Source organism: Felis catus, chromosome A1 (assembly GCF_018350175.1).
Source record: "Felis catus isolate Fca126 chromosome A1, F.catus_Fca126_mat1.0, whole genome shotgun sequence".
In the NCBI taxonomy this organism is placed as follows: domain Eukaryota; kingdom Metazoa; phylum Chordata; class Mammalia; order Carnivora; family Felidae; genus Felis; species Felis catus.
In genome coordinates, this window is record NC_058368.1 from 24,783,586 (window position 1) to 24,802,548 (window position 18,963).

The 18,963-nt window shown below is 40.3% G+C and overlaps 1 protein-coding gene across 7 annotated transcripts in view; it reads right to left on the reverse strand.

The window, feature by feature from the left end:
• LRRC63 (leucine rich repeat containing 63) overlaps positions 1–12,506 on the reverse strand; it is a 42,698-nt gene extending 30,192 nt beyond the window's left edge. The window contains exons 1-2 of one of the 7 annotated variants that reach the window (XM_019826605.3): positions 11,638–12,506; positions 11,293–11,535 (exon numbers count right to left, since the gene is read on the reverse strand). In XM_019826605.3, coding sequence (XP_019682164.3) covers positions 11,293–11,377 — 85 coding nt within the window. In that variant the 5' untranslated portion in view covers positions 11,378–11,535; positions 11,638–12,506. Of the gene's footprint in view, positions 1–11,292 lie in introns of all 7 variants that reach the window. The other 6 variants (XM_045053044.1, XM_019826597.3, XM_019826586.3 and 3 more) reach the window with 6 other exon arrangements.
• Between the last annotated feature and the right edge of the window lie 6,457 nt (positions 12,507–18,963).

Here is an 18,963-nt window from a genome sequence, read left to right on the forward strand (position 1 = left end):
AGCATGAGCAGGGGAGAGGCCGAGAGAGAGGAAGACACAGAATCTGAAGCAGGCTCCAGACTCTGAGCTGCCAGCATAGAGCCCGACGCGGGGCTCAAACTCACGGACTGTGATATCATGACCTGAGCCGGAGTTGGATGCTTAACCAACTGAGCCACCCAGGCGCCCCAATTGTAGTGTGTTTTGATACTAAAGTAAGTTGTAGTGTTTTGAATTTCATATTCTAACTGTTGCTGGTATATAGGAAAGCAATTGATTTGGGTATATTAATCTTGTATCTTGTAACATTGCTATAACTGTTTTTTATTTCCAAGAGTTCTTTTGTTGATTCTTTGGGATTTTCTACATAGAATAAAGATAGTTTTATTTCTTTCTTCTCAACTTGTACGGCTTTTATTTCATTTTCTTGTCCTATTGCATTAGCTAGGATTTTTTAGTACAATTGCTGAATAGCAGTGGTGAGAGGGGACATCCTTTGTCATTTTAGGGGGAAAGCATCTAGTTTCTCACCATTAAAGATGTTGTTAGCTGTGGGATTTGGGGTAGATCTTCTTTATCAAGTTGAGAAAGTTCTCATCTATTCTTAGTTTGCTGAGAATTACTTCATGAAGGCATGCTGGATTTTGACAGATGGATTTTCTATATCTACTGATGTGATCATGTGATTTTTCTTCTTTAGGCTATTTATATGATGGGTGACATTAACTGATTTTTGAGTGTTGAACCAGTCTTGCATATCTAGAATAAATTCCACTTGGTCATGATGTGTAATTATTTTTATACATTGTTGAATTCAATTTGCTAAAATTTTGTGGAGGATTTTGGCACTTATGTTCATGGGTGATATTTATATGTAGTTTTCTTGTAAGTTCTTTGTCCGGTGTTGGTATTAGGGTATACTGCTCTCACCAAATGACTTAGGAAGTGTTCTGTCTGCATCTATCTTCTGGAATAGTTTGTAGAGAATGGATATCATTTACTCTTTAAATGTTTGGTAGAATTCACCAGTGACTCTATCTGGGCCTGGTGCTTTCTATTTTGCGAAGTTATTAATTACTGATTCAATTTCTTTTTTTTTTTTTTAATTTTATTTTCCAACGTTTTTTATTTATTTTTGGGACAGAGAGAGACAGAGCATGAACGGGGGAGGGCAGAGAGAGAGGGAGACACAGAATCGGAAACAGGCTCCAGGCTCTGAGCCATCAGCCCAGAGCCCGACATGGGGCTAGAACTCACAGACCGCGAGATCGTGACCTGGCTGAAGTCGGACGCTTAACCGACTGCGCCACCCAGGCGCCCCTGATTCAATTTCTTAAACTAGGCCTATACAAGCCTATAAAGTAATAAATTATTTATAAATATAAACATTATTTATAGCAGGTTATATATTTTACTTTGTGTGAGTTTTGGTAGTTTATGTCTTTGAAAGAATCTGTCCCTTTTATCTGTTACCAAATGTATGGACCTAGAGTTGTTCATAATATTTCTTTACCTTTTTTTTTTTAATGTCCATAGACTCAGAAGCAATGAACCCTCTTTCATCTCTGATAGCAGTAATTTATTTCTTCTCTCTTTTTTCTTAGATAGCCTTGTTAGAGTTTTATCAATTTTATTAATCTTTCCATAGAACTAGCTTTTGGTTTTGTTGATTTTCTCAACTGATTTTCTTTTTTCAACTTATTTCTGCTCTAATTATTATTTATTTTCTTCTGCTTGCACTAGGTTTATATTCTTCTCCTTTTTCTAGTTTCCTAAAGTAAAAGTTTAAAGTATTTGTTTTAGATTAATCTTCTTTTTCTAAAATATGCATTCAAGGCTCTACATACCTTTTAAGCCCTATTGTTTTACACTGCATATTTTGATAGGCTGTAATTTTATTTCCATTTAGTTAAAAAACATTGTAAAATATCTCTGTGACTTCTCTGACCCATGTGCTATTTAAGTGTGTTGTTTAATCTCCAAATATTTTTGGATTTCCACATATCTTTCTGTTACTGATTTTTAGTTTAATTCCATTGTGTTCTGAGAACAAACACTGTAGAATATCTGTGTTTTTTTTTTAAGTGTGTTTTATGGCCCAGAATGTGGTCTAGCTTGATGAGTGTCTTATGTGAGGGAGAAGAATATTTTCTGCTGTGGTTGGATGAAGTGCTCTATAAATGTCAATTAGATCCTGTCAATTGTTGGTACTATTTGGTTCAACTATATCCTTACTAATTTTCTGCCTGCTAGATCTGTTAATTACTGATAAGGGGTGTGGAACTCTCCAACTATAACAATGGATTTATCTATTTCTCCTAACAACTCTAGCAGTTTTTGCCTGAAATATTTTGCCTCTCTCTCTTTCAGGTGCCTGTCAGTTAAAGACTGTTGTCTTTTTAAAGAATTGACTCCTTTATAAGTAAATATTGCTCCTATTTTCCCCCAATAACTTTTCTTGTTCTGAAATCTGCTCTGTCTGAAATTAATATAGCTACTATATATTTTTTTGATTAGTGTTAGTGTGGTATGTCTTTCTCTACACCTTTACTTTTAACCTCTCTGTGTTTTTATATTTCAAGTAAGTTTCTTGTAGGGGTGCCTGGGTGGCTCATTTGGTTAAGTGTCTGACTCTTGGTTTTGACTCAGTTCATGATCTCATGGTTCGTGAGTCTGAGCCCCAAGTCAGACTCTGCACTGAGAGCATGGAGCCTGCTTCGAATTCTCTCTCTCTCTCTCTCTCTCTCTGCCCCTCACCCACTTGCATGCTCTCTCTCTCTCTCTCAAAATAAACAAATAATTTATTAAAAAGTGAGTCTCTCATAGACAACATATAGTTGGGTCTTGTTTTTTATCTGCTATAACAGTTTGTTTTATATTTATTTATTTATTTATTTATTTATTTATTTATTTGATGTATTTATGTATGTATTTATTTATTTATATAATTTATTGTCAAGTTGGGTAACATACAGGGTATACAGCGTGCTTTTGGTTTTGGGAGTAGATTCCCGTGATTCATCGCTCACATACAACACCCAGTGCTCATCCCAACAAGTGCCCTCCTCAGTGCCCATCACCCATCTTCCCCGCTGCCCCATCCCCCCATCAACCCTCAGTTCGTTCTCTGTATTTAAGAGTCTCCTCTGGTTTGCCTCTCTCTCTCTAATAGGTTGTTTTGTTATATGCAAAATATGTATACTGCACCGCTGCTTTTTTTTTTAATATTCTCTTCCTTTTTATCTTTTTCTGGTTTTAGTTGAGCATTTTACAAGCATTCAGTTTCTCTCCTTCAGTTTCTCAGCTTCTCTCTTCTCTTAGCATATCAATTATGCTTCTTTTACAAAAAATGTTAAGTGGTTTCCCTGAAGTTTATACTATACATTTACAGTTAACCTAAGTCTATTTTCTTTTTTTTTTAATTGGCATGTACTTTATTGATTGGAATCAAAACTGTAAATTACAACTATCTTGCTATGCAAAAAACCAAGACAACTCAAGTCTGATGTGCGGCATTTAGAAAGGATATTTAATTCATAATAAAAAGTTTCTTTTATTATCCTTTCAATAATCGAAGTCTACTTTCTTTTCTTTTTTTTTTTTAACTTTAATTCCAGTCATTTAACCTACAGTGTTATAATAGTTTCAGGTGTGCAATGTAGTAATTCAACACTTCCATACCCTAAGTCTGCTTTCAAATAATAGGATGCCACTTAACAGGTATTGTGGGTGTCTTTTAACAGAGTATTCCCAAGACCTCTCTCCCATTCTTTATAGTGTTGCTGCCTTTCATTTCATTTATCCTTATGCTGTAATCACCTAATACACTGTGGCTATTATTCATTCAAATAGTTATTAGATCAAGGAAGAATAAGACAAATAAATTTTTATTTCACTCCAGTTTTCCTTCTCTGATACTCCTCCTTTCTTTAGGTAGATCTGAGTTTTGGATCAATATCATTTTTCTTCTTTTAACACAAAAGAACTTCTAAAAAGTTCTAGTGGCCACAAATACCCACAGTTTTTGTCTGAGGAAGTCTATATTTCTCCTTCATTTTTTTTTTTTTAAGAGAGAGAGAGAGCATGAGGTGGGAAGAGGAGCAGAGGGGGAGGGAGAGAGAGAGAGAGAGAGAGAGAGAGAGAGAGAGAGAGAGAGAGAGAATATCAAGCACACTTCATGCTCAGCATGGAGCCCCCAGGCAGGGCTGGGTCCCACGGTCCCAGTGGGATCGTGACCTGAACCGAAATCAAGAGTCAGCCGAGTCACCCAGGTGCCCCTCTCCGTTTTTGAAGGATAATTTCACTTGAATACAGATTCTACTTTGGTGGAGTTTTTTTTTTTCTTTCAACACTTTTAACTTTTTCATTTTATTCTTTTCTTACTTGCATGGTTTCTGACAAGAAATCCAATGTGATTCTGAATCCTTTTTCTCTGTAGGGATTTCCCCCCCCCTCCCCCTGCCCCACCTCCTTTCAAGAGTTTCCCTCTGTCTTTAGTGTTCTGCAGTTTAAATAAGATATGACTAAGTGCATTTTTAAAATATATTTATCCTGGTAGATGTTCCCTGAGCTTCCCGGATTTGTGGTCTGGTCTGTCATTAATTTTGGCAAATTCTCAGCCACTGTTACTTCAAACATCTCTTCTGCTCTCACGGCTGTTTTGTCTCCTCTCGTATTTCCATTACCCGTAGGTCCTGTCTTTTGTTATTTTCCCACAGGTTTTTTGGTATTCTTTTTTGTTATTTTGTTTATTCTTTTTACTCCTCGCATTTGAGTTTGAGAATTTTCACCTGGCCTGTTGTCAAACTCACAGATCCTTTTCTCAGTCGTGTCCAGGCTCCTGATGAGCCCATTAAAGGCACTGTTTATTTCCATTGCAGTAATTTTTACTTCTAGCATTTCCCTTGATTCTTCCATAGTTTCCACATCCCTGCTTACATTATTCTGTTCTTGCATGCTGTCTACTTTTTCCATCAAGGTTCTTCATATATCAATCAGTTATTTTCAATTTGCTGTCTGATAGTTTCAGTTACTGTGTCCTATCTGAGTGTGGTTCTAAATGCTTCCTTTTTCTCTTCAGACTGTGTTCTTTTCTAATCTTTAAGCATGAGTTGTAATTCTTTTGCCAAAAGCTGAGCATGATGTACTGGGGAATGGGAATGGAGGTGACTGTAGCTGTTGGTGTCAGACATTTAAGTTTCTTCTAGTTTTCTTGTTTTTCTTTTTTCCTCCTTTTTTGTCTCTGTGCTTCCCTACAGATGCCTTCTTAAATAAAGTCTGCATCTTAAAGCTCTTTCAGTTGTAATCCCCTCTTTTTATATTAGAACCCTACTGATGTAGTGATAAGGTATTAGGGAAAGGAATTATTGTATATTCTTATTATAAAAAATCTCATGTATTTATTTTTATTAATTTATTTTTTATTATTTTTTAATGCTTATTCATTATTGAGAGACAGAGAAAGACAGAACTCAAGCACAGGAGGGGCAGAGAGAGGGGGAGACAAAGAATCCAAAGCAGGCTCCAGGCTCTGAGCTGTCAGCACAGAGCCCGATGTGGAGCTCGAACTCACAAACGGCGAGAGCATGACCTGAGCCAAAGTTGGACGCTTAACTGACTGAGCCACCCAGGCGCCCCATTTATTTTTATTTATTTTAATGTTTATTTATTTTTGAGAGAGACAGAGCGATAGCGGGGGAGGGGCAGAGAAAGAGAAGGAGACACAGAATCCAAAGCAGGCTGCAGGCTCTGAGCTGTCAGCACAGAGCCCGACATGAGGCTCGAACTCACTAACCGTGAGCTCATGACCCGAGACAAAGTCAGACGCTTAACAGACTGAGCCACCCAGGCGCCCCTCATATATATATTTATTATATAAAAATCTCGGGGTTTTAGTGGGCCTGAATCCCTGGGTTGTGGCTTTCAGAATGTTTCTTAGCTTTTTCTTCCCCTTACATGACACAGAAAGGCTACAGGGGGAGAGGGTTATCTAACTTGACCTTACCCCAGGTCAGATAAGGGTCTGGTGATGTAGTTTTCTTTAGAGGGCAGAAGCATGCTCTGGGAGTGTTTCAGTGGTTACTTTCTCCCTCATACTGGGGAAAAGATGAACAAATTTTTCTCTGCTCTTCATGAGAATCTTGTGGGGCTCCTGGAGTTAAAACCCATGGCAGTGTGGAGGCTCCCCTAAGACCAGACCCTAGGAGTTTTTAACTCTTAAGCTAGTCCACACTCAACCTCCAGCAATTTGTCAAAATTAGCATTTAACTGTTCCTACCACTTACTGGCTTAAGTATCTTCTGATCCCAATAAACCAATCTCAGCTGAGATTCTCTATAGCTGCCTGTCTCTCCAGATTTCAGGATGCTGGTTTGCTCTGTGACTCGAATTTTCTGATGGATCTAAGAAAGTCACCAATTATCAGTTTATTTACTTTTCCCCCTTATGAGGATATGAGTGATCGCTTTCAATCTCTTTACATTTTGAGGCTGACACTGAAAGTTTCCTCCTATTTACGCTTCAAACCATTACGACCTGGAATTTTCCACCTCTACTACCAAAGCTGTTATCACAAAGTGATCATTGATATCTTGTTGCTAAACCTAATGGGTACACATTATTATTTACCTTTATGTGACCTCCTCTTGGCATTCGATACTTTAATCCACCCTATTCTCCATGAAATTCACTCTTTCCTTGGCTCTCATGAGAGCCATTTTTCCATTCCTACCACCTGCCCATTTATCTTCTCTACGCAAACCTTTCTCTTTCTCAACTTACCATTTTGTACTTCCAAAGATTCTATCATTATCCCTCCCCCAATTGTAACTAATTTTCCATCTACAGTAATAATTCTAAATCTGGGTCTGGAAGCCCTAAGCACCTCAAACTTGTCATGTCTACACCAAAGTCATCAGCACTTTCTGTCCTCCTTTATCTCATAGAGATACAGCTGTTATTTAGTCACACACACACACACACACACACACACACACACACACACACTGGAATCCTAGATTCCTCTTGTATTAGTTTCCTCTAGCTGCTGTAACAAATAACCACAAACTTCATGGCATAAAACAACAGAAATTTATTCTCTCACAGCTCTGGAGGCCAGAAGTCCAAAGTTATATAACTGAGCCAAAAATCAAGGTATCAGCAGGGCCCTGTTCTGTCTGGACTCCCCTGTAGAGAATCCATTCCTTGCCTCTTGCAGCTTCTGGTGGCTGCCAGCACGCCATGGCTTGTGGCCACATCACTCCTATCTTCAAGGCCAGCACCTTCAAATCTCTCTTTGATCCATCTTCGTATCATAGTCTTCTCTCTGCCTGTGTGTGTGTGTGTGTGTGTGTGTGTGTGTGTGTGTGTAATCTCTGCTTCTCTCTTATAAGGATACATGTGACTGCATTTTGGGCCCACCCGAATAATCCAAAATAATCTTTCATCACAAGAGCCTTAACTTGATCATATTTGGAACCCCATATAACATTTTCTTTTCTTTCTCTCTCTCTCTTTTTTTTTTTTTTTTTTTTTTTTTGCCATAGAAGATAACATTACAGGTTCGAGAAGTTAGGATGCTGATATCTTTCGTGGGGTTATTTTTCCGTCTGCCATACTTCTAATTCCTCACATTTAACACATGCAATTAATCACCCCAGGCTATATTCAAATTAGATATGTCAACTCTAAAGTTTCTAATTCCCCACCCCTTTCGTCCCCCATCCCACTCCCCTTTCCTTTTCTACCATGAGAATCACAGAAGAAGTGAGCTATTGTTCTCCTGGATTCATGTCCCCTCTTCATTTGGTTTACAGTGGAGATTAGGATCGAAAACCAGTGACCTAATTAAGTTCTGCTGTTTAGAATAGAAACAGAATAGAATAAATAGAATAGACCCATTGACTGGATGACTTCCTAAAGCCACACATCATATTAGTGTTGAAGCTAAGACCAGAATTCAGATCCTTGGGTTCCCATTCTAGGGCATTCGGCACTGTTCCAGGTTGCTGCAAGCCAGTAAGTTCAGACCAAGTGAGAAGTATGACAACTACTATAACATCTTACAACCACACAGTGACTTTATAGCTTATAATGTGCTTCCACGCAGGCTATTGCATTTTAACCTCCTTCTCTCTTAGTTAAGTGACATTTTTAAAAAAACCAGATTTTCTCTTCTAACTTTCACTGCCATCATCCTAGTCTACATCAATTTAACTTCACCCTTGATTGTCTGATGCAGCCTTATAAAGTTTTCATCAAATTATCTGAATCTTAGCAGTGATAATTCAGACTTCTTAGTTTGGTGAATAACTATCTATGTGAACTGTAAACATTTTTAAAAAACCAGGGCACCTGGGTGGCTTAGTCGGTTAAGCCTCTGACTCTTGAATTTGGCTCAGGACATGATCTCAAAGTTGTGAGATCCAGCCCCATGTTGGGCTCTGAACTAAGCATGAAGCCTGCTTGGGATTCTCTCTCCCCCTCTCTCTCCCTGTCCCCTAAATGTGGGCTTTCCCTCTCTCTCTCTCTCCCTCTCAAAAATAAATAAATGAACATTAAAAAAAAAAATCTATGCAAACTGGACCCACTTCACCTAATCTTGCTGTGTAACGATTCGTCAGTTTCCAGGAGAAACCCCCAGATACTCTAATTTGTTACTGACAATCCCAAAGCCCATACTGCTCATTTGTAATTTCATTTCCTACGTTGACCACACTGCGTGGAATACCTTCCCCCACTAGCCAGTTGAAATCATTTTCTTCTTTCCAAGTCTACCTAAAAACCTTACTCAATCCATTTTTCTTGATTAACGTAGCCCATATTTGCCATTCTCGTTAATTCACTAAACATTTAACATGTATCACATGCCAGCTGTACCCACAGTGCTGAGGGGACAGTCACACAGCACAAACCTTACTGCCATCAAACATCTCCCCATTTAGTGTAGAAACTAGGCAGGTAAACAGTTAAACTAGAGAAGGACAAATGCTTGGTAGGAGTAAACATGGAATACTATGGGAGCATAAAGGAAGGTACCCTGACTAGGTGAAGGGGGAACTGGTGTTTAGGGATATCTTTCCAATGGAGATGGTATCTGTCTTCTCAATTCCATGCTTCTCTATTTCTTGACACATTTCTCCATGGTTTTTTTTTTTTCTAGTATATTAAATTTCCACTTTTCCAAGAGACTCTTCACTGCCATCAAAAAAGTACACAAGTCTCCTCTGTAAAACATATTTCACTCCACTTTTCCTAATTCCTTAAGTCTTCGTTCAAGCCCCATTCCTGCCCCAGTGCTCACTCACATGTATGAACCACTATTGCCTATACCATTAATTGGACAAAATTCTATGCTGCTTTATACTGTTAAGGTTCTTATTTTATGTGTATCTCATCTCCAGAACTTGATTAAAGGTCTTAAAATGTCCTGAAGGGCAGGGACCAGATCACTCATGTCATTAACTCCCTATGGCATCTAGCATCTTACGCAAATTATAGATATTCATTTCAGGGTTTTATTTCAGTGTTTGTTCATGTTTATAAACTGTACTTCAGTCATTTTAAGTATTGATGGATTTCAACAACAAATATTTTGAACACCTACTATATGCAAAGTACTCCACCAAGAGCCTTTGGAAACACAGGATTATTAACAGTCAAGGTCATAGAACCTCCAAGGTGCCAAAAGGTAAGAGAGCCCCCTCCCCCAAAAAAGAATTTTCCAGCCCAAAATGTCAATAGCAAGAATTGTGTACTAGAGGATAGACTTCAACCAAGAGATGAATGAAAAAACTACAAGAAAAGAACTGGTAGTGAGCAGTAAATCCACATAACTGTGGGCATTATTGTTACACAACAGGTTGTAAATGTAGAAACAGAACATTCTAGAAATGACCATGTAGAAATGATATAACAAAAGCTGAAGGGAAAGTGGGATAGAAAATTGGGAGGTAGTACGGGCATGTTGATTTCTACATCTTTAATAGCCAGGAATCAAAGGTAATAATTTAGCATTGGAAATCAACTGATGGACTAGGCATATGTTAACAGTATAAATGTTGACACGAAAACAATGAAATACGTTATAAAATAATGAACACAATGGACTAAAATCAGGTGACTGAGGAGACTGAAAAGGGGAAAGAAGTGGAAATATGCTTTTATCATTGCTGTACAGAGTCAAAAGATACCACATACAGAAATAGAGGATTAAGGGTATTATATAAAGTTCTGGTTATCCGAGGGACTCATCTTCACTTTACTGCAGTGTAATTTGACAATTACTTATGTGATTATTTGACCCAAACAGAGGGCCACCAATGAAGAAGATGGACAAGGTCTCTTTTGCTCATTATTACATCCCCAATTCCTAGCTCTGTGCTAAGAAGTCCAGTCAGTTCTTGTTATTGCTGGCCGTTCTGTTCTGTAAAATCTCAGTGAACACTGAATTATCCAATACTGAGCCATTGCTTCTAAGGAAAATATAGGGTTAGGTTCCTCTAAACTTCTGGTCTCAACATTATCAGCAACCAATCAATACATAATCTTGTTTTATCTGTGTTTCTATTTAAAGACACTTAACATATATTGTTGATTCGTTAATATTGAACAAACAGCCAGCAACACTGCAACTCATGCCTGAAGGAAGCTTGACTAACGCATGCTTTTCTCTGTAAAGGCACATCGCAGCCTTCTTGTGCTCAGGAACACCCGACAGCACTTGAACACTATTCCTGGGGGTGATGGCAAAAGCACCAACAAAAGGCACAAAAATTTTAAAAACATGGCAGAGGAAAAAGACTGAAAACAGAGTGAGAAAAGGGCAGTTGTTTACAGTACGAGAGCTGAAACAAGAAGGCAGAGCATTTTCCTTATTGGACGTCAGCTGGGAACATGTATGTTTTCACTGTCTGCCTCATATCCATCCACTAATGACTGAGAGTTACCATATGTATTACTCTCCTGCATAGTTTCACCTATGATAAAAGGAAAAAGAGCTGTCTCTACTGCTCTGAAGTCTTCTTCATTGACATATCGTTGAGTTAAAAAGATAACATACAGCACAAGGTACTGGTTTGGGCGTTAGAAATAATTGTAGCAGTTAGGTAACTTTGCACCCATAGAGTCCACAAATAATGAAGGTCAACTGTAACTGCAGAATTGAATTGGATGCTATCCTCTCACAACAAACATTTGGAAGTTACTGGTTACTAGTGAGTGTCTTTTTTACTATTGTGATTCTGAACCGTGCAGCCTGAGAAATTTCTACAAAAAATAAATAAACTTAATAACATATCTGATTAATACACATACCTGCATAGACTCTCTTCTTAGGTAAAGGCAGCTTAGGGAGTTTTGGAGGTAAAGGTCTTCGAAGTAGTTGTGGGTGGTTTTGCATTTTAACTAACAATGAACACTTTTTCACAGCTATTGGTTAATCGGGAATTGAAAAGGTTTTCAATATGTTTGAATTGTTGCTGAAAAGTAATTCATTAGAATCTACATTTTAGTGAAAATCATTCTTTGCTAATACTGTGCTGAGTCCAAGCAGAATTCCTATAGAAGAAAAAGATAAGGAAAAAAAAAATTCTTTAAAACTTCTAGACAGAATCTAGATAAAATTTAGGTTTATGACTAACACAATTTTAAAATACATACACTATTACCAATCAGGATCATTCTAAAATTTCTCATATTAGCAAAATGTTCAATCTGCTCATGCTATATCATCTAGTAGATACTGATTTTCCCGAACGGTAAAAATAACACTCATTTTTTCACCTCTACCTTCAAACTGTTATTACTTTACATATTTGGGAAAAGATTTGGTCTAAAAGATTAAGGCAATCCCTCCATGATAGCCTCTTAAGACTCGACATATCTGTTTACAGTTCACAGGTAACTTGTTTTCTTTCTGCAAAAGGACTTGTTTTAAGTTTCAACCACGACTAGTTGGGTCATACTCTTTAACCCAAAACTAAGATGGTCTTCAATATAATCAGATTTTCCAGGATCTCTGTTCCAATTGGTACAATTTAGAAATAATGCCAGAAGCTCAAAACATGCGCTAAGTTCTCAAGGCAACATCAAAGTGCCTGGCACATCAGGATTCCGTTGACAGTTGGGAAGGGAATGCTCTGGAGCTGCATAAATGGGCCGTTTTATCCCGCAAAGATAACTTTGCACACAAGCGCTCAAGGTATGGTCCCTGTTAGTACGTCCCCCTTGATGCCGGTAATTTTCCTTCCGTATTATTGGAGAAGATGCGCTGGACCCCTACACTATCCTTCAAGGCAATCAGCTGCTTCTCAAAACGACCGGCTTTTCCTCTTTCATCTTTTCCTCGGAATTGAGGCAGCGAGGTAAAGGTCAAGGCAGGTTGCGAGTCTCCCGCGAGAAGCAGTCCGCCGGGAAAGCACCTAGATTAACTACCCTCGACCCCCACCCCCGCCGCAAGGCCTGGCCTGAGGCCAAGGGCACGGGCCCTAGCAACCGGAAGCCGATAAACCCGCCCAGCCCGCGGGACTCGCCGGCGCTGGAGAGGAGGGCGGGGCCGGGCGGGGCGCGTGCCCGCCGAGCCCCGCGGAACCGGCCCCGCCCCACGGCTCGGCGCGCGCGGCGCCCACGGGCCTCTCTCTCCGCCGCGGTGTCCTGCTGCCGGGAGGTTGCGGGCGGTGGGGGCTGGAGGAGAAGCCCGGTCCGTGTGTCGCTGCTGTACGGAAGCCCGTGGTGACAATCGTTATTACTTTTCTCCTTCTTAATGACATTGACCACTATTATTTATTTACTCTCCTTGATTACACGATGTATCTAGGGTCTGGGCTGGCGTTCCTTAATGCTGCACTTGGGCGCAGCGGGGTCCCGTGGCTGATTTTGTAGTGCCCCCGAAAAGCGAACATTCTGTTTTCTTTCTCTTACTTGAATGCAAACTGTTTTGCCTTTCTGAGCCTATAAAGTTCCTGGAGTAGGAAGAGGGGCATTAAGGGTCTCCAAGCGGGCTTTAAAAGAAACCCACCCGTTTCTCACGGTTACAGTCATTTGTTTTGATCATAGTATGGCTTGTCTCCTCTCTCTCTGTGTTGACGATCCTGTACGTGCAGGGCTCAGTACATCGTCTGTGTTTGCGTGTATGTGCATGTTTCTTTGAAGATTTGAGGGAGAAAGAGTATGAGGGAAAACTCATCAGGTAGGTGTGTAAATCCCAACTCAAGAAAGTAATGCAGATGGAACTTCCTCGCAGTCTGATTTTTTTTTTCTTAAGTACAAATGTAGGAACTTTAGTAACAGATGTTGGAAGGTGAGAGACTTCGTTATAAATCTGTCTAGCTTTGGGGATCCTTTAAGATTTACTCCCTAACCAAGTCTTCCTTCTTCTCCTTAGAAGCAAGCATAGTCCATGAAAAAAGTGGAAAAGTAAAAAAGTATTTCATCAGACTCTGGGGAATAGGCACCTTGTTTTTCTTTACAGTATTAGCATGTGGTTTCTTTTCCTTGTAAGATTAATGTGTCCCAATGAGGCCGCGGCCACAGACCATGAATTTATTCCGTTTTTGCCTATAGATTTTGCTCCGCGGATTGATAAGCCTCTCAGAAAGACAAGAAAATTGACAGCATTAGGCAGATCTGATTGCTCAATTTTGTCTCAATTAGTATTTGTTGTGCATAGTGTGTAAGTGTGAAAAATGTTTATATTTTTAGGCCTAAAAATGTGTTTCTCATATAAATGTGTGGTCCAGTATTTAAATTGAGTCAGGTTCCTATGCTCTTAAAAGTTGTTTGAACCATGCCAACTACTGAGATTCAGTTTTACTGACCAATGCTTGGTCTTTAAAATTTATGCTTCGTGTTGCATGGTCAAAATCAAGGCAATGTGCTTATCAATAGTTTTTTTAAAAATGCTTTGTCATATATGGAATCAGGCCCCAGGCTTCATTCCCTGCAGATTCCTTCTAGCAAGTACCAGGTAGAACCCAGGGCTTTAAATGTGGAAATGATGTACAAATACAGGCTGGATTTAGAAAGTACAAATCACATTCAATTTGGATTATTTTATTTTTATCAATTTTTTTTTTTACTATTTTTGAAAATGTTACTACCTCCATTTTTTTCCCCTTTCAAAAAAATCATGTCTCTTTAAATACGGTAGCTCCGTCGTTGATTTGAAGGATTTATTTTACCTGTTGTACAGTACAGCCAGCCTGTTTACTTGTCCCATTAGCCTTGCAATTAGACAGAAACAGGTGATGAGAAAAAACTGAACCACAACACTTCTGTCTTTTAGCAGATTGTATTAAGGAGGCCAGAGTAATGGTGAGCCAAGGTTATATACATCCTGTGTTTTGTGCCTTTTTTTTTTTATGTTGCTAAACTGAGATAAAAGCTTATGCAAAAGAAACCCTAGGCACCCCACAGGTAATGCTCTTGATTTTCCTAATGGTGGGGAACACTTGGGGAACCTCAGATTTGCCATTGGTGAAAGGGTCGCATGGTCTGCTGGAAAGGTGTAGCGATTGTTGCTAGAAATCTTTACCATTTTCCCAGTAGCTCTCTCGTTTATTTATTTTCCTTTTAAACAGAACAGAGGTTTACTAACCATTTTGGTCAGTGCAGATTTAATCTAACGTTTGCCCTATGGAAATAACTGGAGTAATTTGTATCTTTATGCTCCGTAGTTTTTAGAAGTTCTTTTAGAAAATGAAGAGTTATTTTTGAGTGCACATTAGTTAAGCTCTTGAGTCCCCATGGTAACCCAGGGCATTTCTCAAAATGCTTTTGAGAAAGAGGTGTTTTCTTGGTCTGCATTTACCTGCTTAATTATGTAGCCAGTACTGCAAAATGTCTTTATTCTAGTCACCCGTCATGGTGGCTTAAATGTATACACATATTTCTTGTGTTTCCAGCTACTGCATACAGGACAGTTTTATATTTTCTTAAATGTTAATAAAGATATTTTGAAGCTGCTTTTCTTTTTACCTCTCATATCTAAACATTTCACTTCTGTTCTTCATTATTTTAATTATTTTGGGCCAGTTATTTCTTTTTGTCTTTCAGGATGACAGTTATTTCCTTATCTTTGTTTGAAGTAGAGATTGATCCTGAGATTTCGCCCCCCCAAAAATCATTACTAAGGAAATGATTTAAAAATCATTAATAAGAAAATATCATGTAACCTGCATCATAGAGGTTTTAAAAATCCGAGACATAATGGAAGGATAGCGATTTATTGGAAACCTGCTATGCATAAGGTCTTTTGTAGGTGCTGAACTTTAAACTTTATTAAAACTTAACAATGGTTCGTTTGAAGCTTTATAATTTTGTACATTGAAATGAAACTTTAAATCATTTTCAAAGACTTTCTCTTATTTTTCTTTTTAACATTTATTTGTTTTTAAGAGAGGGGAGGGTAAGGGAGGGGCAGAGAGAGGAAGACAGAGGATCCCAGCAGGCTCTAAGCTGTGAGCACCGGATCCTGGGCTGGAACTCCTGAACGGAACCCCTAAGATTGTGATCTGAGCTGAAATCAAGAGTTGGCTGCTCAACTGACCGAGCCACCCAGGTGCCCCTCAATGATTTTATTTATCTATAATTACAACTACTTGAGGTCTTTACACTTTTAAATCTTTTTTTGTGTTATGTTGTTCGGGTAGAATAGTGTTATTTATTCACACTACCCTGAATACTTGGAAATGATTTTGTACTTCCTTTGCTTCAGTGATGGTTTTAGACTGTTCATCTATACCCAGCGGATATTAGATATCTGTGTATATTGTGTGACTGTGTCCTTCCCCAAAGAAAGGTAAATAATATTTGTTTCCTTAATGTTAGGTTGACTAAGCAACATTGCCTTTAGTGCTGTGAATGGTGAAATGTCCATGCGCGTTACTTACTATGTGGAAGGCACTGTTCTAAGTGTTGATTTTGTTTTATTTTACCCCGCAGTTAATCATGTTAATTGAAAATTCTAGTGTCTGCGTCAAGTTTCAGTCAAAGGCTGCATAACATAGCTCAGCTGGGTTCAAATCCCTGCCTGCCCCTTCTTAGCTCTCTGCCTTTGGACCAGCTCCTGAATTGCTTAACCTCTCTAAGCCCTAGTAGTTTCCTCACCTGTGAAATTGGGGTAGAATGGTACCTAACTCAGGGTATTGGGAGGATTTAAAGCAATAATCAGTGTCAAGGACTTAGTTTTGTGCTGGGTACAGATGAGTCCTCCCTGGATGCTAATTGTTAGAAGACAAATGGTACAGGTGTCCTATCCCCGTTGTCCCTGCTTTATGTGATGATAGTTGACGTAAACCAAAGTATTCAGAGCATTGGGGGGTCAATCCTGGGCATTTATTTGTCCATGAAGTATCACACTTAGTTTGCTCATGTCTCCGTCATGACAGAAAACCTAGCCTCCCGATCTCAGATTGTGAAACAAATGCGTGCTGTAGACAGGTTTCCGATCCTTATGCCCCTCCGGGCTGCCGAGGAGGGACAGCTCAGAGGATGTGGGACAGCTTGTACCCAAAAGAGTCCAAGTAGGTGATGTAAGTAAGGAGACCTTGATTCGTCCTTCGCGTGAGTTGGGTCCGCGAGCTGCTGTCAGGATTGATTGAACTGGACTGAATCCATGATGAATCTCAACCAGTAACCCAAGGGTGAAAGTCACCTTGTTGTCAACATCCTCCGGGCCAGCTGGTGAGCCTAACGAAGGTGGAAAAGGCGAGAGGGGCTGCAGTGTGACTCCCCTTTGAATGGCTAGAGGGAAACGTATTCCAAGAGCACATAACCCTTCCCAGGTTTTTTCTAATGTGCTGAGTCCTTGGAACCAGCTGGGATTCAATCCTAAATTTATAACAAACATGTGCCATAGGCATAAGGTATATGAGCTGCATGCTCTCTCAGTCCTCCAAAATGACATGTAGCATTTCGAACCACAGGCGAGCAGAAATGCTTTGTGATGACACTCTTCATTCTAAGACCAATAGCAGTTTATGACCTTAAACAGTAAATACAGTGGATTTGCTCTTCAAACCTATCATTCTGCTTTATGCTCACAACCCTGACTAAGCGTATGTTTTATTCTTCCGTGTAACGAGGCTGAAATTGCATGTGGGGACTCGGGTAGGGAAGGACACAGGTTGCCTGGACAGGTGATGGTGCGTCGTGCTGTCTGTGTTGACAAGGAACTTGCATTTCTTACACCACAGCTGGACAAGTAGAAGGGCGGCCGACTGTTTCTGTATCGCACAGTGAGATTAGCGTGTTCTTGACAGTCCCATGGGATTTACAACAGTCTCAATCCCCCACCCTCATGTTTTGGTGTCAGAGACTTTATCCGGGATGAAAAGAGGAAGTTCCAGGACACTGCTTGTCTCCTCACCCTGTCCCTCGTAGTGACCTGCCTCGGTGGCATGGAGAACATTGCTTTCATTTCTTCTGCCAGCTTTTCCAGGTGATGTGATATCCTCCAACGGAAGGAGATGTGGTGTCCAGCTCCTATCAGGAGTCATGGGGAAGACAGACTATAGTTCTTTACTCTTCCATCCACGAGTAAAGATGGATGGGACACCTTTACAAGCAGAACACCTACGCTTTCATCTGTTTGACATATTAATATGGCTCTGCTTACGATTTGCTTTAAAGAAAAGGTTCTGTGACTGCAAGAGGTTTGCGTGCAGACGACCAAATAAGATGAGCCTTTGTGCTCCTGCTTCTCATTGGACGGTCCCTTGCCATCCTGCTTCTCCTTGGATGGTACCTTCTCCTTGGATGGTACCTTTTCATTGGATGGTCCCTTCTCATTGGATGGTCCTTTGCCATCCTGCTTCTCATTGGATGGTCCCTTCTCACTGGATGGTCCCTTGCTGAGCCATGGAACTCCTATATGTCACTGCTGGTGAGGTCCCTTCCTTGTGCTCAGGAGCCCCACACACCCCTTCACTAACCAACCTACCCAGAAGCAGACCCATAAGGAGATGCCTGTAGTCCCCCCTCCTTTCAGCAGGAGCTAAGAAAACCAGAGCATTCCCTCTTCCCTGCTCCCCCACCCGGCCCCACCCCATCTCCCAAACCCAGACTCATGGCATTAAAAAGGATTGCTTCCAGTGGGTTTGTAACTTGGTGTATCACTTTACCCAAGTGATCCTACTTGGGAGGTGAAAAGGCATCTCCTCCTGCACACTCACTCTGGTTATTCTCAGTGCATAGTTGTGAGACACTTGGTGTGTCCCCGGTAAAGGTAAGAGGAAGGTGGCACTAATGGGGTCCTTGAGGAGCCGAAGCAATTGGCCACGGTGACTGAAAGTGGATCCATTAATAGAACAAATCTGCCTTGCCACCGTTTCTTGCTCAGTAGAGATTAGTTAGGAACCGGAAGGGCCGGTTTTGCTAATCTGCTGTCAAATAAGCTGCGATGAATTAGAGCAGTGTGCTTTTCAGACCCACACCTGAGAATTAGACCTGGCCCAGAGTGTTTATTAATACATTCATCTCATTTATCCTTATTTTCAAGAGGAGAGAGTCATTTTGAAAAAGAAATGTTTTCCATAAGGCATAGAAGTATTAGAGCATCAAATGCTGCAAGAACATCCCTTAGTCGTGGAGGTGTGGATTGTAAGAAGCCAGAATTTTCTGTATGAGTTATTGACATGAGCTGGCTGGAGAATACAGGAATCACAGAAGGGAGGGGCTCTGGCTGAAATGGAAGCAAGGATCTTCTCTCCTGCTTGACCTCTAGACCTCCCCCAAATGACCTCTGCCCTCTTAAAACATCCGCACAAATCAGCACCTTTCTAGTAAGAACAGGTAAGGGAACCGTGGCACCCATGTATGGGCACAATGGTAGCCCTCAGATGGCCAAGCATCGGGGGGCTGGCTCAGCCCTCCACCATCGCTCAGTCCCCGGCTTGCAACCTGGCTGGCTCGCCAGGTCAGTCCACCTAGCACACAATGGGACAAGGAGGCACCTGACCCCAAGAGGGAAGGGGTGTGTTACCTTTC